The 18698-nt window shown below is 45.1% G+C and overlaps 1 protein-coding gene across 3 annotated transcripts in view; it reads left to right on the top strand.

Annotated features, from left to right (window-relative positions):
* The first annotated feature begins 291 nt into the window (after positions 1-291).
* LRRK1 (leucine rich repeat kinase 1) overlaps positions 292-18698 on the top strand; it is a 73390-nt gene continuing 54983 nt past the window's right edge. The window contains exons 1-2 of one of the 3 annotated variants that reach the window (XM_005521623.3): positions 292-415; positions 3213-3426. In XM_005521623.3, coding sequence (XP_005521680.2) covers positions 3360-3426 — 67 coding nt within the window. In that variant the 5' untranslated portion in view covers positions 292-415; positions 3213-3359. Of the gene's footprint in view, positions 416-3212; positions 3427-4227; positions 4380-14789; positions 14889-18698 lie in introns of those variants that run through there. The other 2 variants (XM_088063145.1, XM_088063146.1) reach the window with 2 other exon arrangements.

Here is an 18698-nt window from a genome sequence, read left to right as displayed (position 1 = left end):
GGCCGAGCCGCGCCGGGACGATGGGCAGCGCTGCGGGACGGGTCCTGCTCCAGCCACCGCCACTCCCAGGCTGGCTTTTCCTAAAAAACCTCAAATCCTCGGAGCCTAAGGGGCTGCCCGGGTGCGGGCGGGTGTGTGGGTCGGGTCTGGGGAAGGAGCTCCATCCTCCGCCTCCGGGCCAGCCCTGCCCTCGGGGACAGGCGAGAGGCCGGCCCGGGGGACTCGCCCTTGGCCGCGGCGCCGGGCCGGGGGCCGCAGGAGGAGCCGCTGTCCCGCTCCCTTGGCTGCCGGGCTCCCTCCGCCTCCCGGGCCGCCGAGCGAGGCGTGTGGGCGGCGCCGGACGAGGAGGAGGTGGAGGAGGAGGAGGAGGAGGCGGCGGCGGCAGCGCCGGGAGCGCCGGCCTGGGACGCAGGAGGTACCGTGGCTTTGCTGCCAGAGCAGTCGGTGTGGGGGGCTGCCGGGGCGTTTCAGGTGGAAAAGAGGGGGAAAACGCGTTTGTTTTTAAAGAAAATGAAAGTCCGGAGGGAACTTTGTGGGCGCAGCGCGGCCGCCCCGCCCGGCGGGGACGGAGAGCAGCGGGACTCGCTCTGAGGGGACGCCCCACCCCGGCAGCTGGAAAGCGTCTGGAAAAGCTTGCGAGACCCCCCCAAAACGGGCTGTAGCGCCTGTTTGTGTCCCCCCAGCCGGCAGCCGAGGTGTGGGAGAAGGGCATGGCTGGGTGCTGGCTGCTCACCCGGGGAGGAAAGATGAGGAGTCCCTGGGCTGGGCTTCGGCCCCAGGCTCGCCCTCACCCCCGCCCTGACACCGGGCAGCAGAACCCCTGAGCCTCTCAGATCCTCTGGTGATACCCAGCCCCAGGTGGGATTGTCAGACACAACAGGTGGTTTGGGTAAAGCACTGAATTTTAGCAGGGGGTTTTTATGAATTAGGAAGCGATTTTGGGCAAACCACGATGTTTCAGGGGGCATGGCTGTTTTTAGGCACGATGTGCAGGGTAAGACTGGGCGGGCTGGTGAAGTGGTTCAGGTATGGGCAGTAGCAGGTGTCAGGACTGGGAATGTGAGAAATGGGATGTAAATCCCATTTACACGTGTTCACATGTATTCTGCGTGGTCCGAGTCCTTCCAAACGAGATTCTGCAGAGCACATAGGCTTCCTAAATCAAATCCACACGTGGTGTTTGCACATGTTACAGTTGTGTGCACCTTGCTTAAGGTAAAGCTCTGTAGGGTTTTTTTTTATTACATACAAAAAGGTCCTGAAATACAGAAATCCTGTTTACATCGGCACTGTGTGGCAGTAATACACATGGCTACAGCATTCAGTTACTTGTGGTTAAAGGGAACTGATTACCAGAACCACACCACTGTTTTTCCTAAAAGTTATTTTTTCCTCTCACTTTATACGGGGAAAGTTTCAGCCTAGGGAATAGGCTGAGTAGAGAGCGAAAAATCAGGAGTGGAATGGTTTTCAAGCCTCAGGGGGTTCATGCTAACCCCCATTCAGTGTTTCTTGTACAATTGCTGTGGGTGCACATGGTTTATCCCCATCTCGGAGCAAGGAAGTGCCTCAGAAACCTTCATCTGCTGCAGAGCTGGTGGGTCAGAGTGTGCATGGGGAAGTGTTTACTCCTCCTGGAGCTCTTTAGTGCATGGAGAACATGGGGCAGGCAGCTCCTGGAAGCATCACATCCCCTCCATTGTCAGAGTTAACATCCTGGACAGCTCTGGGGAGGTGTGAGAGCTTCCCTGACACCTCTGCCTAGGGTGTCCCACCCATGGCATGGAGGGGTCTGTGGTCCCAATGCAGTAGATCCTCTTGCCGGTGTAGGCAAGGGAAGCTGAGACCAGGAGAGAAGCTGAGTCTGGTGGGGCCCAGCATGTTGCAGGGCAGAATTCAGTCCTCCACCAACAGCTCAATTCACCAGTTTGTGGGCTTGGATCTGGGATTAGGGATCATCTCCATCTCAGCCTCCTGCAGCACCCAGTGCCCAGACTGGGGCACAGGGGTGTGAATTTTGGCTCTTGCTGCCAGGCACTGCAAATTCAGGATCAGCTGAAGCTGAGTGCACCTAGAATTCAAATATTTGCCTAGAAACAACTGAAATAAGATGCAGTGATTTTTAGTGTTGGTGGGTTGTTGAAACCCAGTGTAAGGAGGGAGGAGCAGAAGGCTTCCTGGATAGTGGTGATGGATCAGCATATTTCTGTATTTCCCTTGGCCTTTGATCCCAGTTCAGGAAGCCAGCTCAGCTCAGGGAGAGTCAGGGAAGATCTTGGGCCTTGCTGGCTGGAGTGGGAGGTGGGTTATTAGCTTTGCTGAGCTAGAGCCTCAAATCAAAACTTCATCATCAGACAGCAGACATGAGAAGAACCAGTAAGAGTCAGTTGAGGGGCATCGTGTTATGTCTGAGAGGTGTTTACTGATTGAAACTGAAAGCAGAAAATGAAGGGGCTCTGATGCTGTTTGGACAAACACTGCAAGTCCTCCAGGAGTTTGAACCTCTGTATGAAGAGGTTAAAGGGTGGCTGTGCGGCTGTGAAAAGGGAATGAGTTGGAAATGCCTTAGGAGAACTGAGCTGTGCAATTTTCTGCTGCCTGTTCTACCAGGCAGTTCACAAGAAGCCAGCCTTTAGTAACTCCTAGGGGCCTGGTTTGCCTCCCTGAATGAAGAAGGCTGATGCTTCCAGGGTGGGAGAGTTCTCAAAAAGGACTGGGCAGAGGGGACAGGAGCTGGCGTGTTTCCTACAGAGGATTATCTCAGTAACCACATCAGTATTTTTCAGTTTCTCACAGTCTTACGAGAGCCGTGGTTGTCTTTGTGGATGGGAGAGGTTTTGAGGTTGCATTTAGGATTTTTCCAGCTGCACTGCAGGGTTTCAATGGTCTGCCTTTACACCGGCTTGTGAGGAAGCTGAAACTGCAGCTGTGACCCCTGCCTACCCCCATGTCCTCTGCCCAAAGACTGAGTAGCTTTGGTGGTGAAAAATTAGAAACATTATCTTTCTGTAGTGCAGAAATTGTTAGTCCCCTCTGTTAATTCATGTTATGCTTTTAACAAAGCTATTATGAAAATAATTGTATTTATAGGATGATAAGTATATTTCTGCATTGTGATGTTTGGATGACTGTGTTCATAGTGGAGAGGAATTAACATCTCCCCATTTCTACAGTAGAACAATTAATTTGTTTTGTTGTTTATTTTTAAACAGAGTAAATGATGTTTCTTCAGGATGGTGCTCGCTAGCAGTCTCTGCTCCTGCGTTCATGTGATGGGGATTGTCCAGCTTTGACAACACTGCTCAGTCTGAAGTGCTGTGGAAAGTTTGTCTGTGGGACCTTCACAACTGAGACCCAGAATGTACTGGTGTGTGGGAACGGAGGAATCCGCTGTTTGCAGGGAGAGCAACATGGATCCACAAAATGGTAAATGGGAGCATTTGTTTCTTTCCTGTTCAGACTGGGAACAAGAGGCTCTGAGAGAACTCAGTAGCCAGCTGCCACTAGGCTTTGGTGAAGTTTAAAAATGGGAAAGTTTTTTGAGCCCTAATCTTTGAAAATTTACAGTCTAGAACAAGGAATTTTACTTCCAGGGAGAGTGGTGTTGGACTATGGAGGTGGTAAGAATAGCATTCCCCTGAGGATGGATGTTCTCCAAAGGCCTACGGAATTAGTCAATACATGTATCATGTCTCACCAGCTCCTAAATATGTTTTACAAGATCTGTGCTTTTTCAGTGTGTGAATGCAAATATGTTCCAGTCACTGATGCAATGGGTATTCAGGGTATGAAAGCTGCTAAAATCAGAGCATCCCTTCTCAGCCTGAAGAGATATTAACCTGCTCCAGTTTTACCCTCAGCTCTAATTCAGTGGCTTGCAGTGATTTCATGTTGGGCTAGATTAGAAGGTTTGTGTTTATGTAATAAAGAAATTCCCCTTTTGGAAGGGACATATGCTTCAGGTTGCTTCCTGTGAATTTTCCTTTTTTTTTTTCCTGAGCAGGCAAATTATTTTTGGATGGCTTCTCTCACTGCAACCCTCAGCTCCCAGGCACTGCTGCCTTTCTCTGAGTCAAATCCCAGTTATGTTTCTGCAGCAAGAAATAGCCTCCTGTTCTTGTATAACGGTGTTCCCCCCTTGCAGCAAGTGCTTCATTAGGAGGCAGCATCTGCGTTTGAAGTGTGGGAAGAAGGTGTGTTTGACGCTTTGTAGTGAGTAAGCAGGCTCCAGCAGAAGCTAATGTTTTTGCAGCCTTATTTTGGATTTTATCAGCAACTATGAAGCAAAACCTGATAGTTTATTCAGAGGCCTCCTTGTCTTGTCTGAAGACGTTTCTCACCAGCGTCACAGGGAGCTCTGGGAACTCTTTCCTTTCTCCGTACGTATTCTGCTTGTTCTGTGATAGTGATTTTTCTGCTTGCTTTTGGTAATTGGCATTGTACCTTTCTGTAACACTTGGTTATTGAATATTCTTAAAATTCTTAAATTCTCTCTTCTGCATTTCTCTCTGGAAGAAATTATCTCTACTTGAATACTAAGCTATAAACCATGAGAAGAATTTTAATCTGCTCTAATGGTCCGCAACTGTTCAGAATTGCTAAATTTTTGTTCTGCAGTAAGTGATCTGACAAGTTTTCTCACTGTTTAAAGATACAGTAAATAAATTATTGTAGGAGTGAATAATGAAGTGAAAAGTGGAGTAGTTATATTTTCTACATTTTGAGTTCAGTTTTTTTTTTTCTGAGAACTTTATTACATATTGCCATTATGTAATTACATTCAGTTGAACTGGTTAGCTGGAAGCATGCAAATCTCAGTGGTAGACTCTTCTATATGGATATATCTGGCTTATATTAAAATAGTCTTGGAAAACTAGGAAAGGGATCCTTGTAAAGCTTAAGATCCTTGTACAAGGCACCAGTACTGCCTTGGTGGATTTGCTCTTTTAAGGGTATTGTACATGCTTAAACTCATTGTTTCAGGGTTGTTTGGGTCCTGCCAAGAATGATTGTCATTAGCTAACCGGTCCACTCCCTAAGTTAGCTGTCCTTGTTCTGGGCTCGGATCGCATTCCAGGGGCTGAAGCAGGAGCACGGTGACTCACTCAGCCTCCACATGCGAGCCCATTGTTTACAATGTGGATTCAGCCTCCTGCTCCCATTCAGCGGGAGCTGCTGGGGAGGGGAGCGAGGTCCCGGATCATTTCTTTAATGCCGACGATCTCATTAATGCTCAGAGCTTGGAGTCTTTTTTATTTTCTCGGGCAGGAGGGACCGATATGTGGCTGTGGGGGGTTTAACCAGAGCACGGGGGTGCCGGGAGCTTCGGGATGGGTCAGTTGGATCAGCAGGGCTGGAGGCACCTTCCAGCAGGTCCCTGTGCACATTCACTGTCTGAAGCTTTAGGATTTTTTAGGAGGTTTTTTTTTTCCTGGCAGCTATAAACCCCTGGCCAATTGTATGTAGAGAAAAGGTTCATGGCATCCTTATTAGTTAAAAAATGTAAGATGGGGCACAGGGGCTCACCTTGCTCAGGTGTCTCCTCTGCTGTTCCTCCCGGTTGCCAGTGATCTTCCTGTATCCCAGCAGGATGCCAGCTTTCCCTGTATCCCAGCAGAATGCCAACTTTCCCCAGGAGTGGGTGAGCTGTGTGTCAGAGCTGGACCCTCTCTGCCCTCCGGGGAGGGTGCTGGGCTGGACTTGGTGGTGCTGATAGAACCTTCAGAGGGGATTTATCACCAGGGCGCAGGATGAGGCTCCCCTGTGGGTGCACTCAGCATCTCCCTTGCCTCCTCAAACCCTGCTTCCCCTCTCTTGGATTTGTTAATCTTGTCCTAATTAAAAGAAACTGAGCAGGGATATGGGGGTGGCTGCAGTCTCTCATGAAGTACAGGGTTTGGGTTTTTTTTTAAACTTGGTTAAAGAGCTCTGCATAATATAGAGGAGGTGACATGATGTAAATTTTGTAGGAGGTACAGTGGAAGCCCAAAGGCATCACTTTATGAATGTGTAGAAAAGCATAAAGAATCATCACCTTTCTATGGGCTGATTGATTTCTTTGAATCTTACAAAATTTCCCAGCTAGGATTAAATTCTTGCGTGGTTTTCTTGGAGACAGTTCCTCAGAGGTGTAGTAGAACAATTATTGTTTTCTGAAACAAAAGGGCACTTCTGTTAAAAAGCTTATCTCCTTCTTACTGTGAATTTTATTTGAAGTCACAGAGCATTCATATGCCACTGGTGTGTGTCTCAGAGGTGGGACTGGATTATCCTTCAAACATGCCAGAGGGTGTCTCTTCTCTCCTGCTAAATCAAGAAATGAGCACTGAAGAGGGGTGTTATGGTGGAAGGTGTCAAACATTACATAATTAGGGACAACAATGCCAAGGAGAGCTTCCTAAAACTTTTTAGTAGCTTTGCAGATATTAACTAACTGCACCTTCACAACTTCTTTTGAGGCAAATCAGTTGTAACTTGGTGACTTTCCACTGTCCAGGGAAGCACAAATGGACATGGACAGTGTGCCTGGAAAAGGGACCTAAATACTACATGAGGGACCAAACAAGTAACCACAACATATGACTTGTCATTTGGAGTGGACCAGAGGCCCCTAAAGCTGTTCTTGGCAGGTGCTGTGGTGACCCTGCAGCTCACAGAGCGTTCTATTTTATCAAAAAGAAGCTGCCCACAATGGCAGTGACCTTTGCAACCCCGGCTGGGCCATGGCTCAGCTCAGATCTGACTCACAGGGAAAGCTGCTGCCTGCCCTGCTGCTTCCTGAAACCTCAAAAAGGCTCTGGTGTGAGTAAGGGTTGGACTGGAGAAATCAAAGGGTCATTTAACAAGAGGGACTACTCAGAAGCAAGTGCAATTTTATAGGGAAAGTTTCACAGCAGTTTGAGTGGTGGCAGTTCAAGGTTGGCCAAGAGCAAATGGAACAGTTTATCCTCCTGGGACACACTTTGTGCCTCCAGCTTTGCCCCTGGTTGGCATCAGGGCAGGACATGTGCAGAGGTGGACTTGATGGTCCTGATGGGTCCCTTTCAACTCAGCCTGTTCTCTGATTCTGTGATTTCCTCACAGTTCTGCACTTTGTTGCCTTAAATGTGAAGGGCAGGAACTTGCTGAGTGAATAACTTTGTTTAAAAATCTTTCCTGCTGAAGAGAGGAGGAAAGGAAAATCAGCACCACTGATACCAGTTTGTTCCTCATGAAATCACCACATAAACCTTAAAACCTTCCCATCAGCCGTGTGTGGGGACAGGAGCAGCAGCTGGGCCTTGGGGCACATTGTGCTGTATAACAGGGGAAAATTACTCACAGCCTCTGTCCTGCTTTTTCCTTCCACACATCACCCTGTAGTAACATTACCCTGAGTGTTTTATGGCAGTGTGGGGTGAGAAGGACCAGGAGAGGATCTGGGAGGTGAACTGAGCACACAGAGCCCTGGAGAGCTGTGAAGTGTGTCAGTCGTGTGAAGTTCTCCATAATCAGACTAAATCAGCCTTGAAGGTTTTCTGGTTTTCTTCCTGCTTGTTAAGCTGTGAGTAAATTCGAGTCCAAACAGCAAACTGAAAGAGTTCCTATGAGCTAAAAAAGCAGAAAATAGAACAGGTTTTGTATGTGAGTCAGTCTTACTGCAGAGTGCCCTGCAGAAGGAGAAGTAGGAAATGCTCAGCAGGAATAGGAAGTGCACCAGTAAGGCAGTAATAGACTTGTATTTTTAAATATTTAAATAAACTCTTCATACAGAAGTGGTGCAATCTCACAAGGGGCCAAGGGCTCCTGCGGAAGGCTGAACATGCCTGTGGTTAAACCTGCCCTCCTGTGCAGAGCTGGGTGTTACAACATCTCTCCAAACACAACCTGCATTTCAAACAGAGGCAAGGAATGCTGAGGCATTTACAATTTTCCTGACAAAAACCATCAAAACCAGCCTACTCTTGAGCTTGAGGGCTGTATCAAGGAGGGCAGAGCCGCTGGGAGAGCCAGTGGTGCAGCAAAGACCTTGGGAAGTTAATTGAGCAGAGAGTCTGACCTGAGAGCCAGTTTGATTTACAGGCAGCAGTAAAACATTGATCTTTATCTGAGCTGCATCTGGAATTATTTGCTGCTTTACAGCTTTATTTTTACACCTTGATGTTGAAATATATTTGTGGTGTATTGCATTGAAATGTAACATATGACAACTCTATCAAGAAGCCTGGAAAAAAACAGGGATAAGATGCTAAGGTAGTAAAGAAAATCCTTTGCACTTTGAACTTGTACACAGGGAATTCTTTACAATGTTCCTGAGGTGTGATTTATGAGCGAGCTTTCAGGTGAGGGTTGATTCTGGGGTCATGGAACTGCTGTCCTCTGTTTCAGTGGGAAAAAAAGCAATTGATAGTGTTCACACCAGCTCAGCCTTTACCAGGCCTGTAATTGATGCATTGTTTTGACAGAGATGTTGCAGGTGATTTTATACTGGCATTAAGAAAATTCTATGAATTATGGGGTTTTATCCTCCCCAGAGCCTATGGGGGCCTTACCCAAAACCCATTAAATTCTTTTCACTGATGTAATGGGATCTTCAGGGATCCTTACAGCATTAAGTCTGTGGTTTGTTTGTTTTTCACTGTTCTGATCAATAATGGGGCTGCCAGGGCTGTGCTTGCAGAAGGCAGTGAGTTGGGAGGAACTGTTTGCAGATGAGGGGAGAGAGGATGAATTTTATACCATTCAACTCCCAATCTGCTATATAGAATCATAGAATCATGGCATTTTTAAGGCTGGAAAAGACCTGTAAGGTCACTGAGCCCAACTGTTCCCCCAGCACTGCCAAGCCCACCATTAGACAGTGTCCCCAAGTGCCACATCCACACAGCTTTTAAATCCCCCCAGGGATGGTGACTCAACCATGAAGTCTGTCTCTTAATAGGTTCTGTTTCAGATATTACATCAAGTCAGGCTGATATTTAATTCCTTCCCTTAATCCAAGTCTGTGTGCTCATTAGTGGGTCAGCAATTGCTTATTTGCATGATTATGTATCACCACAGCAGCAGCTCTTTTATGTAAGCTGCTGGTATTTTCACAACAGAAGTGTCTCCATGTTTTTTAATTTGTGCCTTGCCCTCACTTTAGAGGAGCTATTTTAAATGTCTTTAAGTTTCAGGAAAGGCTCTCTCCCTTCCAAAAGCCCTTTTGCAGTCAGAGGGACTCTGGGAGTCATCAGTTCATGTTGCTGGCAGGACTTGGGGTCTGGCATGGAGAAGCACAGTGGGAAACCTGGGGCAGATCCTCTCTGTTCTGGCTCTCCCTCTCCAGCTGGAGAGGGCAGCAGATGCTGGGTGAGCTTCAGGAACTTCTCATCTTCAAAGAGAAGTCCCATTAGTGTCACCCAGGGGTGAGGGAAAGGGTCAGTCTGCCACAGGAAAAGTGGTGGGAAGGAGTAGGGACCTGGGGCTGGGAGCTGGAGGAGAAGCTTTATTTCCTCTCTAATAATCAATATGTGACTCCCAGGAATAAAGATTGGCATTTCAGAATCTGCTGGGGAAAACTCAATCCTAGGCTGTCCCCAGCTCCTCTCTGCATAGCTGAAAATCATGGAAAAATAACGAACCAAAGCAGTGACTCAAACAAGAAGTCTGGATAAATTTAGCACAAATATTCTTGGTATGTTTGTGGTCACTGTGGAAATTGCATCACTTCTTGTTTTAATGATCAAAATATTGCTTGGAAAACTGGCATGGCTACCCAAGAAGGGCTCAAAATGAAATCCCTTAAAAGCAAGTATGTCTTTGGAATTGCTTCACCTGCAGTTAATTTGTTTTGGGAGTTGTTTGTTTTATTCCTGTTGTGGTTAAGGAGTTTTTGGACTGGAGGTTATTGCTGCTTAATTGAAAAGCCACAAGGTTTAGAGCTGATACACTCTGCAGCATGATTATCTCCTTCATATAAAAGTTCTGTCTGGAGAGTAGGATTCAAAAAGAGTGCTGGTAATTGCTGAAGACAAGACCTCCTCCAGAATCTGCCTGCACGTCTTTCTGTCTTTCACATCAAAGAGCCTTTGAAAATGCTTTTATTTTTGCATCAAACAGGAACATTTTTATTTTTTTATTTTTTTTTCACAGCAGTAATGGAAAGGATCCCTCTTCAGATCTCATACCTAGCTTGAAAAACGAATGCCTGGCTCCTTAAGTGAGCTTGTCATCCTGGTCATAATTCTCCCATGTTTTGCACCTTGGACCTTTCACACAGTGGAAGGATGGGAATAAAAGCTGCCAAATCAAAGCCATGTGCATGGATAGGACCAGGTTCTCGGATGCAATGGATCAGAGTTTGTCAAAGATTGGTGGGAAGGGGATGAACTGTGCCCTGCCTTATTTTGCTGTCTCTGCCTTGGAGCAGACATGTAAAAATGCTGTGAGCTGCAGCGGGGTCACAACATGGACATAGGAGCCTCCCAGGCAGAGTCCTGGGTGCTGATATTCCCAGGCACTGGGAAGACAAAATACCTCCCTGCAGAAGCAGGCATTTCTGCCACTTGTAGGTTTTGTCACAAGTAGGGGAAGGTTTTATGGGTTTTTTTGTAGCCCCATTAAAGCTTTGGTGGCTGTCTGAGCAACAGCAGAGGATTTCCCATCAGGTTTCTCTTCTGCTCCAGACACAGTTCAGGTGATCCTCACTCTGGGACAGTCTGTCCTGAAAACCAGGATCTTCTCTGATTCTTGTGGAAAAAGTCAGAAGTGAGAAGTGCTCACATTGAGTTCAGTAGAAGCTGGAGTGGAGCCTCATTTTCTTCACTGTTTTGTGTGGATTTTTGTTTTCTTTTCCAGACTAACCTATCCATCCCTTTACCCTGGTGCTCTTCCCAGCTTTGCACTTCCTTTGGCTCTGCTGTTGCCAAATTGTCACTTCAAGTCTCTTCATGCCAACCATGTCCAATATCTTGACTGAATTTTCTTTTCCTCTGCATGCAACACTTTTACTTAAACTGATGCAGAGTGGTTGTCTTAGTGATAAATCAGAAGTGAGGGTAGCAAGGAGTATTTTATTAGTCAAGCAGGCACAGTAAAGAAGCTCATTGAACTGTGTCTAACATGTACTAAGCTTGGATTTTGCTGCGTGGGATGTTTGCCCCCTCAAATTTCTTGAAAGGCTTCTTCCTTTAGATGTGTCTCCTGCATCTATCAGGTTTTTTTAATAAAAAACATTCTCTCATTCTCCAAACTTTATTCAAAGTAGCTGGAAGGAATGTGTGGGTCAGTGTCCTCATGTCACACTCCTACACCTTATGTCTTTCTGGAGAGACAGATTTTGGCTGCTTTTGTGCTCTTATTTTTGACCAGCAGTGCGCTTGCAGTGCTGTAAATGGGTTTTCTATTGAGGAGAGTGTTTACATGTGTTATTAAAGGGAAAACGAGCTTAGGAGCTCCTTTTCCCAACTCAGAGAAGGTGTGGGATTGCTGGATGTGTCTTTGGGGGAGCTGGTAGAAGATCTGTGTTAACAAGAGACCTGAACAGAGACCTTAGGCTCATCTTCCTCTCACTCACACACAGCAAATCCCTCCTGAGCCCTCCACACGTAGCCTCTCACAGCTGGGGCTAAAACTATTTGCTTCTTTCTAAAGCAAGATTTAAATATGTGTCTAAGCAGCTGAAGTGGGCTGGCCATGAGGGGGTGCTTCCCCAATGTGAATAATTAATATTTTAATTTTTTTAGAAGAAGAATAATTTTTAGCAAATTATTTTTCTGAAAAATTGAAAACATTGGTGTGTGGGATTTTTTCCCTTCTGATGAAAGCATGAATGTAAGGGAAAAGGAAAAAGTTCAGAAGAAAGTTAGCCATGAAATTTTATTTTCTGGAGTTTCAAATGAAATCCAGTCTTGGTTTGGTTTCATGGCTATAATATTTGATTCAGTTGGACAGGAATGGTCTCACTGGAGACGCCTTTCATCATTTAACAATCCTCCCTTTCCAGCCATGCCTGGAAATGAACACAAAGAAAAACCAAAAGTGTTGTTGTACTTCCGCATGCTTAATGTATATCTTCCAATTTAAAATTTGGAAAGCAAGAGTGGCATAGCTGGCCTTGCCTGCAGAAGCACATTTCTGAATGATTCAAGCTGTAGGATGGGAACCAAATCACTGAGGCCAAAAGACAAAAATAGAAACTTTCACTCCAGAGCTGAGTCATTCGTATTTTCAATACAGCAACTCTCTGGCCATTTGGAGCTCTCAATAGCTTCTCTTTGGGGGTGGAAGTTAACAGCATCGCTGTTCTCTGTGGGCTTTGCTGATCCTTTGTCCCCCAGAGAGGGCGTTGCTGGAGGGATGGGAGGTATTCCCACCTTCTGAGAGAGGCAGTCTTTGCCCTGTGCTCACTAGAGGACATCCCTGCTCCATTCCTTCCCTGCCCAGAGGGAATCACAGTCCTGCTCCTCTCCCGCCAGGTACAGCCCAGAGCTGTGGAAGTGGAGCTGCACTTCACAACCAACCAGTAGGGACCACCCTATCCTCTTGCAGAGGAGAGGCATGTCCCAATCCCTTGTTCCTTTTCCATGGATAGCTGCAGGTATCATTAGTGACCCTGGATCTGTTTTGCACTTTCCAGCGTGGTTTGCGCTGTGCCATGATGGGATTGTTCTGACAATCACATTCCAGTGTAACTCTTTGTGCTCTCTCTGACCCCATTGCCTTGCAGTGCCTTTGTGCAGCCTCTTTTGTACTTCAGCAAAGGATAACCATCTCTGTTTTGTTTTAATTTCTTGGACAATACAAGCAATTCCCAGAGTCCCAGGAATCTGGGAAGTGCACACATAAATGCAGGAGATCTGGCAGTGCTGGTGCTGCCCACTGATACTGCTGAGTCCCAGTGTTACCAGGATTTGAGGCTTTTCTGTTCCCTCTTCCCTCATTATCCTGGATGATGAAGAAATGATTGTGTAAGTGTGGAGCTAAAGCCTTTGGAGCCGTCTGTTTCTCATAATTCCATTCTGGAGCCCAGTGAAAAGGCAGGAATCCAGAGCATTTTTCCACCCGGGACTTAATATTTTCCTTTCAGGCTTGCATTAGCAAATGGTGTTTTTTTTTCCTTGCGGGTTAAAAGTGTTATAAATAGAAAATTTCCAATGATTCCTGGTGATAATTGTTCACTTGACACAACTGTACCTAAAACTGTCAGTGTGCCCTGGGTGCTTGCTGGAAGATGTTCAATGCAGATCAGCACGACGCATGTGTGGTGCTGGCATGTAAACAACTTCAAAATGCTTCCAGAATCTGCAATAATAGTGAAAAAGATCACTCCAGAGCTGGATTTTTGCCTTTGGAGCATTCCTCTATGTTTCATATCTGGTTTCTTTTGGGGTTTTAAATCACCTTTTGGGGCAGTGAGCATTGATTGTGAGCTCTGTTGTAGATGCGGGTGGCTTTTGTGCTCAATACATCATCTTTTCCAGTGTCTTTGGCAGGCAGAGCTTAGTGCAGAGCCACTCCTTTAATTAGCTGAAATAATGGATGTTTGGGGGAAATGGAACCACAGGAAATAGGCAGAAAAAGTGCTGTCCTGAGAAGCTGGCACATCTCACTTGTTGTAGGAAATATTAATTAGGGTCAGAGGGCCCATGACCCAGTTCTGGCACTGACTCTCCAGTGGGGATTTGGAACTTCCCAGATAACCCATCTTGTTCTCAGTGTCTTCTCACAGGGGGATTTATTGGTGGTTCTGACCATTTTTGAATCCTGACAGGAACATTTTAAAGCAGAATTGGTTAAGCCACATGTATTTCACCTAAATCTGAGAAAAGGTGAAGTAGATCGTTGGCTTCTTACTGCAGGATGGTTTTGAGGCAGCGTCTGGCAATGTGGGCAGGTGGGGGTCACAAGGGATCTTGGTCTGTGGCTTTATCTTCTAAGAAATTCATGAATGAAATGAATGAACAAAATATTTTAACTTATTTTTATTTAAAAAAAAGGAAACCTTGAAGTGTCAGCTAATTAGAGAAGGAACACAAAAGATACCTTTGCTTCATAAAGCATTTTTACCCACTTGGGCTGACTGAAAAATTAATTTATTTATTTATTATTGAAGAACCCAGAGCTTTGGATTTTCTTCCTTGGGTTTGGGATCAGATTTTTCAGTATCTCAAAAATTTCCAGAGGACTGAAAATTTTTTCTTACCCACCTAAATGGAAAGTGCAATGTAGGGCAGATCCATCATCCTTTGAAACCACTGGAGGCTTCCCGTTGGCTGCTGCTCAGTTTGTTAGCCTGAAGTTTTCCAAAGCAGCACAAGATGCATGAGTCTGTTGCAGAGACTCAGAAATAACATGGCTTTCCATTAATTTTGCAAACCAGTTGGGCAGAGCTTTTGTGGAGTAGTATTGAAAAATGTTCAGTGACACCGGTGAGTTTTGGAGTGTTTGGAGGTGCTGGCTTTAAATATTCAGCGCATCTTCAACCTCATCCCTGTCCCAGTTTTTATCTGTGCTGTGGCAGTGCTCAGAAGTCATAATGGCAAAAGATTAAGCTGGTGAAGGTTAGCTGTAGCCATCTGGTGCTGTTGAGGAATTAAAGTCTGAGCTCAGCCCAGAGAGGCGGCCTCCCTGCCCACCCCCATCCCCACGTCCTCTGCACCAGAGGCTTGGATTTCGCTGTAATGGGACATGGAGATGAAAATATCTGTCAAGGCTAAACTGTGGTAGTTAATTCAGACAAAGGAGCAGCCAGCCAGCCATTCCATCCAGTGGCCACTGCAGGAGCTGCTGGTGCTGGAGCAGAGGTGGGTGGTTATCAGTCCCAGGAATTAACAGCTGAATTGGGCATCGATGGGTGGGATGCTGTGTTAAAGCATCAGCTTGATTTGCTCCCGTCTTCTGGAAATACCTGCACACATTATGACAAGGTCAGTAGCAGTTTTCAAGTTGTATTATTCTTGTAATTCTGTTTTTGGAAGAGGTTAGCTTCCTGATTTATCCTGGGTAAAACATCTCATTTATATCTTTCTCTGCTAAATAAATACATCCTACCTAGTTGCCAAAGAACTGCTGGTTATCGAAGGGCCAAATGTAGCATTTACAAACTCTTGTGAGTTTATGTGTCAGAGATGCAGTGATTTGGGCTATAAATGCAATAATCATCTGTGCATTGTGCTGCTTTGTTATGCAGCTGTTTGCTGATTCACAGCACTGACCTGCAAACCCTCCCCTTTTACTAATGGCATACTGTCAATTTAGAAATTTTACAGGTTTTTTTTTTCTGTAGTAATAAGGCCTGTGACAGGGTCTAACTACACATGACCCTAAAATTCTCATGGTACTCTTTATTACTAAAATGGCTTATTTTTATTTTGTTTCTCTGAGCTGGGTCGGCAGTATGTTGCACTTTAAAAGTGATGCCTTGTGCCCTTTTAATGGCAATAAAATAACTCTGCTATTTTACTGATAACCTCTGGTTTCATTGGGATATTTTCTAAAAGAAAATGAGTCTTGCCGTTAGCTTTTATTAAGGGTTGTTAGGGCAAAGCCAAACTTAAAAGGTATTTCCAAAGTATAAATCATTGAAATCAAGAGAGAAATAATTGCAAAGTTAGTTGTTTTTGTACAAGCTGTTAAGTGGTGTGAGGAATAGATGATGGATGCATTTTTAGTGTCAGCAGATGCCTCCCCTTTTCCCCTCACAAACAGCCCCGGGTTTGCTTACAGCTTTTCTAGTAGAAAGCAAGAAAAGAGAAGAAGTTGTGGATCTATGGAGAGATTAAACAAATATGATGCAGAGATGCAGAGGCTGCATATTAGGGAGTAAATTCCACAGCTTTATTTTCACAGATATTCAAATGCGCTAAAGAACCCTCTGCAGTTCAAATAGGCTTCATTTCTCTGCTTTTTGGTGCTGCTTTGGGGCAGCGCTCTCAGAGGAACCTGTGTCAGCACAGGAACTGCCCAGATCTGTGGGCGATAAAGCAGAAACTAAAGGAGATAACAATGGGTGTGCAAAGCTTCTGGAATTTCTTGAATAGTACAGGAATATCCCAGAAGTCCTGCTGGGATATCCTCCCTTGCTGTGCTGGTTTGCACACAGCAATGTGCATAGTGCAGTAGCACAAATCCTGTTGTGCAAAGTGCAGGAGCCGGTTCCTAAATCCATAAAACCTAAGAATTAAAAGCACTTTGCTACATCCAGGCTCAAATGCTGAGTGTGTTGCACAATCAAGTCCAAAACCAGAGGTTCAGTGTCACTGAGCTCCAGTATTGCTCTCCTATCACATTGCTCAAGGCTGGCTGTGAGTGAGTGACTGACAGGAAAGGCATTAAAGCAAGGAGTAGGAGACATGTAAGGTTAAAAGCAGAGCAGAATTTCTTTGGATTTCAGCCCAGATTTCTGCTAAAAATGGCTGTTGCATGTATTGGCAAAATTTTATTCCCAGCCTACATGAATGCCACTGCTGATGATAGGTCAGTCCTGCATCTTGTGGAAATAAAAGTCTTTAGTCAGTAAAATGAAGTTTTCATCAATTATTCCCCCCCCCCCCACTGTTGAATAAAAATCAGGCTTATAGAACATGCTGGTTCTTAATTTGCCCTAGTATTTCAGAAGCCAATATATCATTTACTAAGTCACCAGGCAGTCTTCTATGAACTAGGTAATTTTGTTGGTGAGATGCTTAGCTTTGCCTTGGATGGCGTTTGTGTTTTTTGGGAATTTGGGAATGGATAGCCGTTCCTCTCATTTAACCTCTGAAAGCTCTGCTTAAACCTGACAGCACCTTGTGAGTACAGCTGTTGGTTGAGGGCAGACTTTTTTATCTGTATCTCACCAGTTTTGCTCTTTTCAGGCTTTCAGTTTATCGTCACTACTTTTTGCTGGAGACCTTTGGCAGGTTCTTCCCTCAGGCCTTACGCAGAAGGTCAATTTACTCTGCAGAATGGAATCACAGAAAGAGGTTTTGGTGTAAGAAATTTGAGAGATGGTATAGTAAATAAAAGAATATTTACTATAAAAATACTGGTTTCAAACAGTAGAATTGCCCAAATTTCTTACACTCAATGTAGAAACCTTCAAGTAGAAACCTTTATTAAATTCTACTTGATGGACATTCAAGTGTTCGAAAATGAGCAGTTTTGATTAGATTAGTAAAAATTTGCCTAAAACAAGACTGAAATTGAGTTTAAGGACTAAAATGAATATACTGAGGACTCTTCTGGGAATAAACTCCATGGAGCCAGCTGTGACTTTCCAGTTCCTGGAGATCCCAGAATTCTGCACCTAACAGATGGCCAGCCCACGTTCTTCCAGTGCTGGTGGAACCAGGGGTTGTGACTGAGCCATTGCACTACAAAACACTTCAGAAATTGGGGGTGGGAAAAAATGTAAGGGGAAGCCCAACACATTGGCTGAGTTGTTTTGTGAAGTAGTCATTTGGCAAAACACAGAAGTGGTTTTGGGATTAGGGTCAAGCAGGCAGAGTTCCTCCTTCCCTCAGTTACAAACCTGTGACCCTTCTTGTGCTGGTTTGAGTGGGGCAGCTCCAGCAGGAGAGGTGGAAAAGGCTTCTTTAGGGGGAGTTCTGTGTGTGGGAGGTTGGCTGGAGACCTCTCTGCTCCAGGGAACGTGACACCAGGATCTGATGAATCTCTGACCATGAGATTCTTGTACCTCCACCCTCCCAGGCCATGATTTAAAATCTAAGAGAGATGGGAAAGGCTGTGCTTTTACATCTGTAATGGCTGCAGATGTGGGCCTTGAGTGATAGTCCCCAAAACCAGGATTGAGGCTGGAGCTGAGTAAAATTTGTCCCTCCTTTCTGCAATTTGTAGGAAGCAAATTGAAGTTGTTCTGCTCTGACAGCCTTGGTTTGCTGGGCTCCTTGAGCAGGAAGCTGAGGAGCTTTCCAGCTGTTTTGTATCTCCGATCTGAGGCATTTTTTCCTCCAGGGGGAATTCCAGAGCTTCTCTCTAGGTTCAGGATTTCATCACAGGGTGCCAAATGGGGAGGCTGCTTGTTCCAGTAACTGCAATGTTTGCTTGGATCTGTACTTTTTGAATTTCCTTAGTCCAGTTCTGAATTGTTTTGACTGGAGAACTACTTTGCTTTAAGGTTCTCCCTTCTATCATCCTTTAAACATACTTGCCTAAGAATATTTTTTTTCCCCTATCTTTGGTGTCCATGAAAATGAAAATGAAATCATATGTAATATTCTTAGTGATCCCTTATAGGTGTGTGGTGTGCTTTAAAAGAGTGAACCAAATGCAGGAAGAATTTCTTTCCCAGTGTAGTTCCTAAAATTACAGAATTACGAAAGCACTACACCCATTAATGTGAACTCTGAGATGCTCTTTATTGTGCTGTAATTTAATCCCACTATCATGGGCCTTGATTTCTGCTCCTTGTCCTTCACACGTTCTGCATCATCCAGGAAAGGTTATTGGTGAGGGCACACTTTTAATGGCACGAACCTCTGGAGCCATCTCCGATGTCTGAGTGATTTGAGCTTCGATAAATAATTGATGAGAAGTCTTAGTCAGAATCTACTGACTGCATTATTCAAAGATATTTACTGACAGTTATAGATTGCTCCAAATTTACTTCTCTTTCCAGACTGCATTAAACTAGGCCCTGCATGACATATGTGTTATTTAAAAAATATAAATCCTTGTTAGTACATGTGAAGAACTGTGGGCTTAAGTGCTTTATTTAACCAGTTTCAAATAAGCAA

Source organism: Pseudopodoces humilis, chromosome 16, assembly GCF_049639895.1.
Source record: "Pseudopodoces humilis isolate 2021_Gansu_Grassland_sample_001 chromosome 16, ASM4963989v1, whole genome shotgun sequence".
Lineage (NCBI taxonomy): Eukaryota > Metazoa > Chordata > Aves > Passeriformes > Paridae > Pseudopodoces > Pseudopodoces humilis.
The sequence above is the reverse complement of the archived record's forward strand: the minus strand, read 5'-3'. Positions and strand labels throughout refer to the sequence as shown.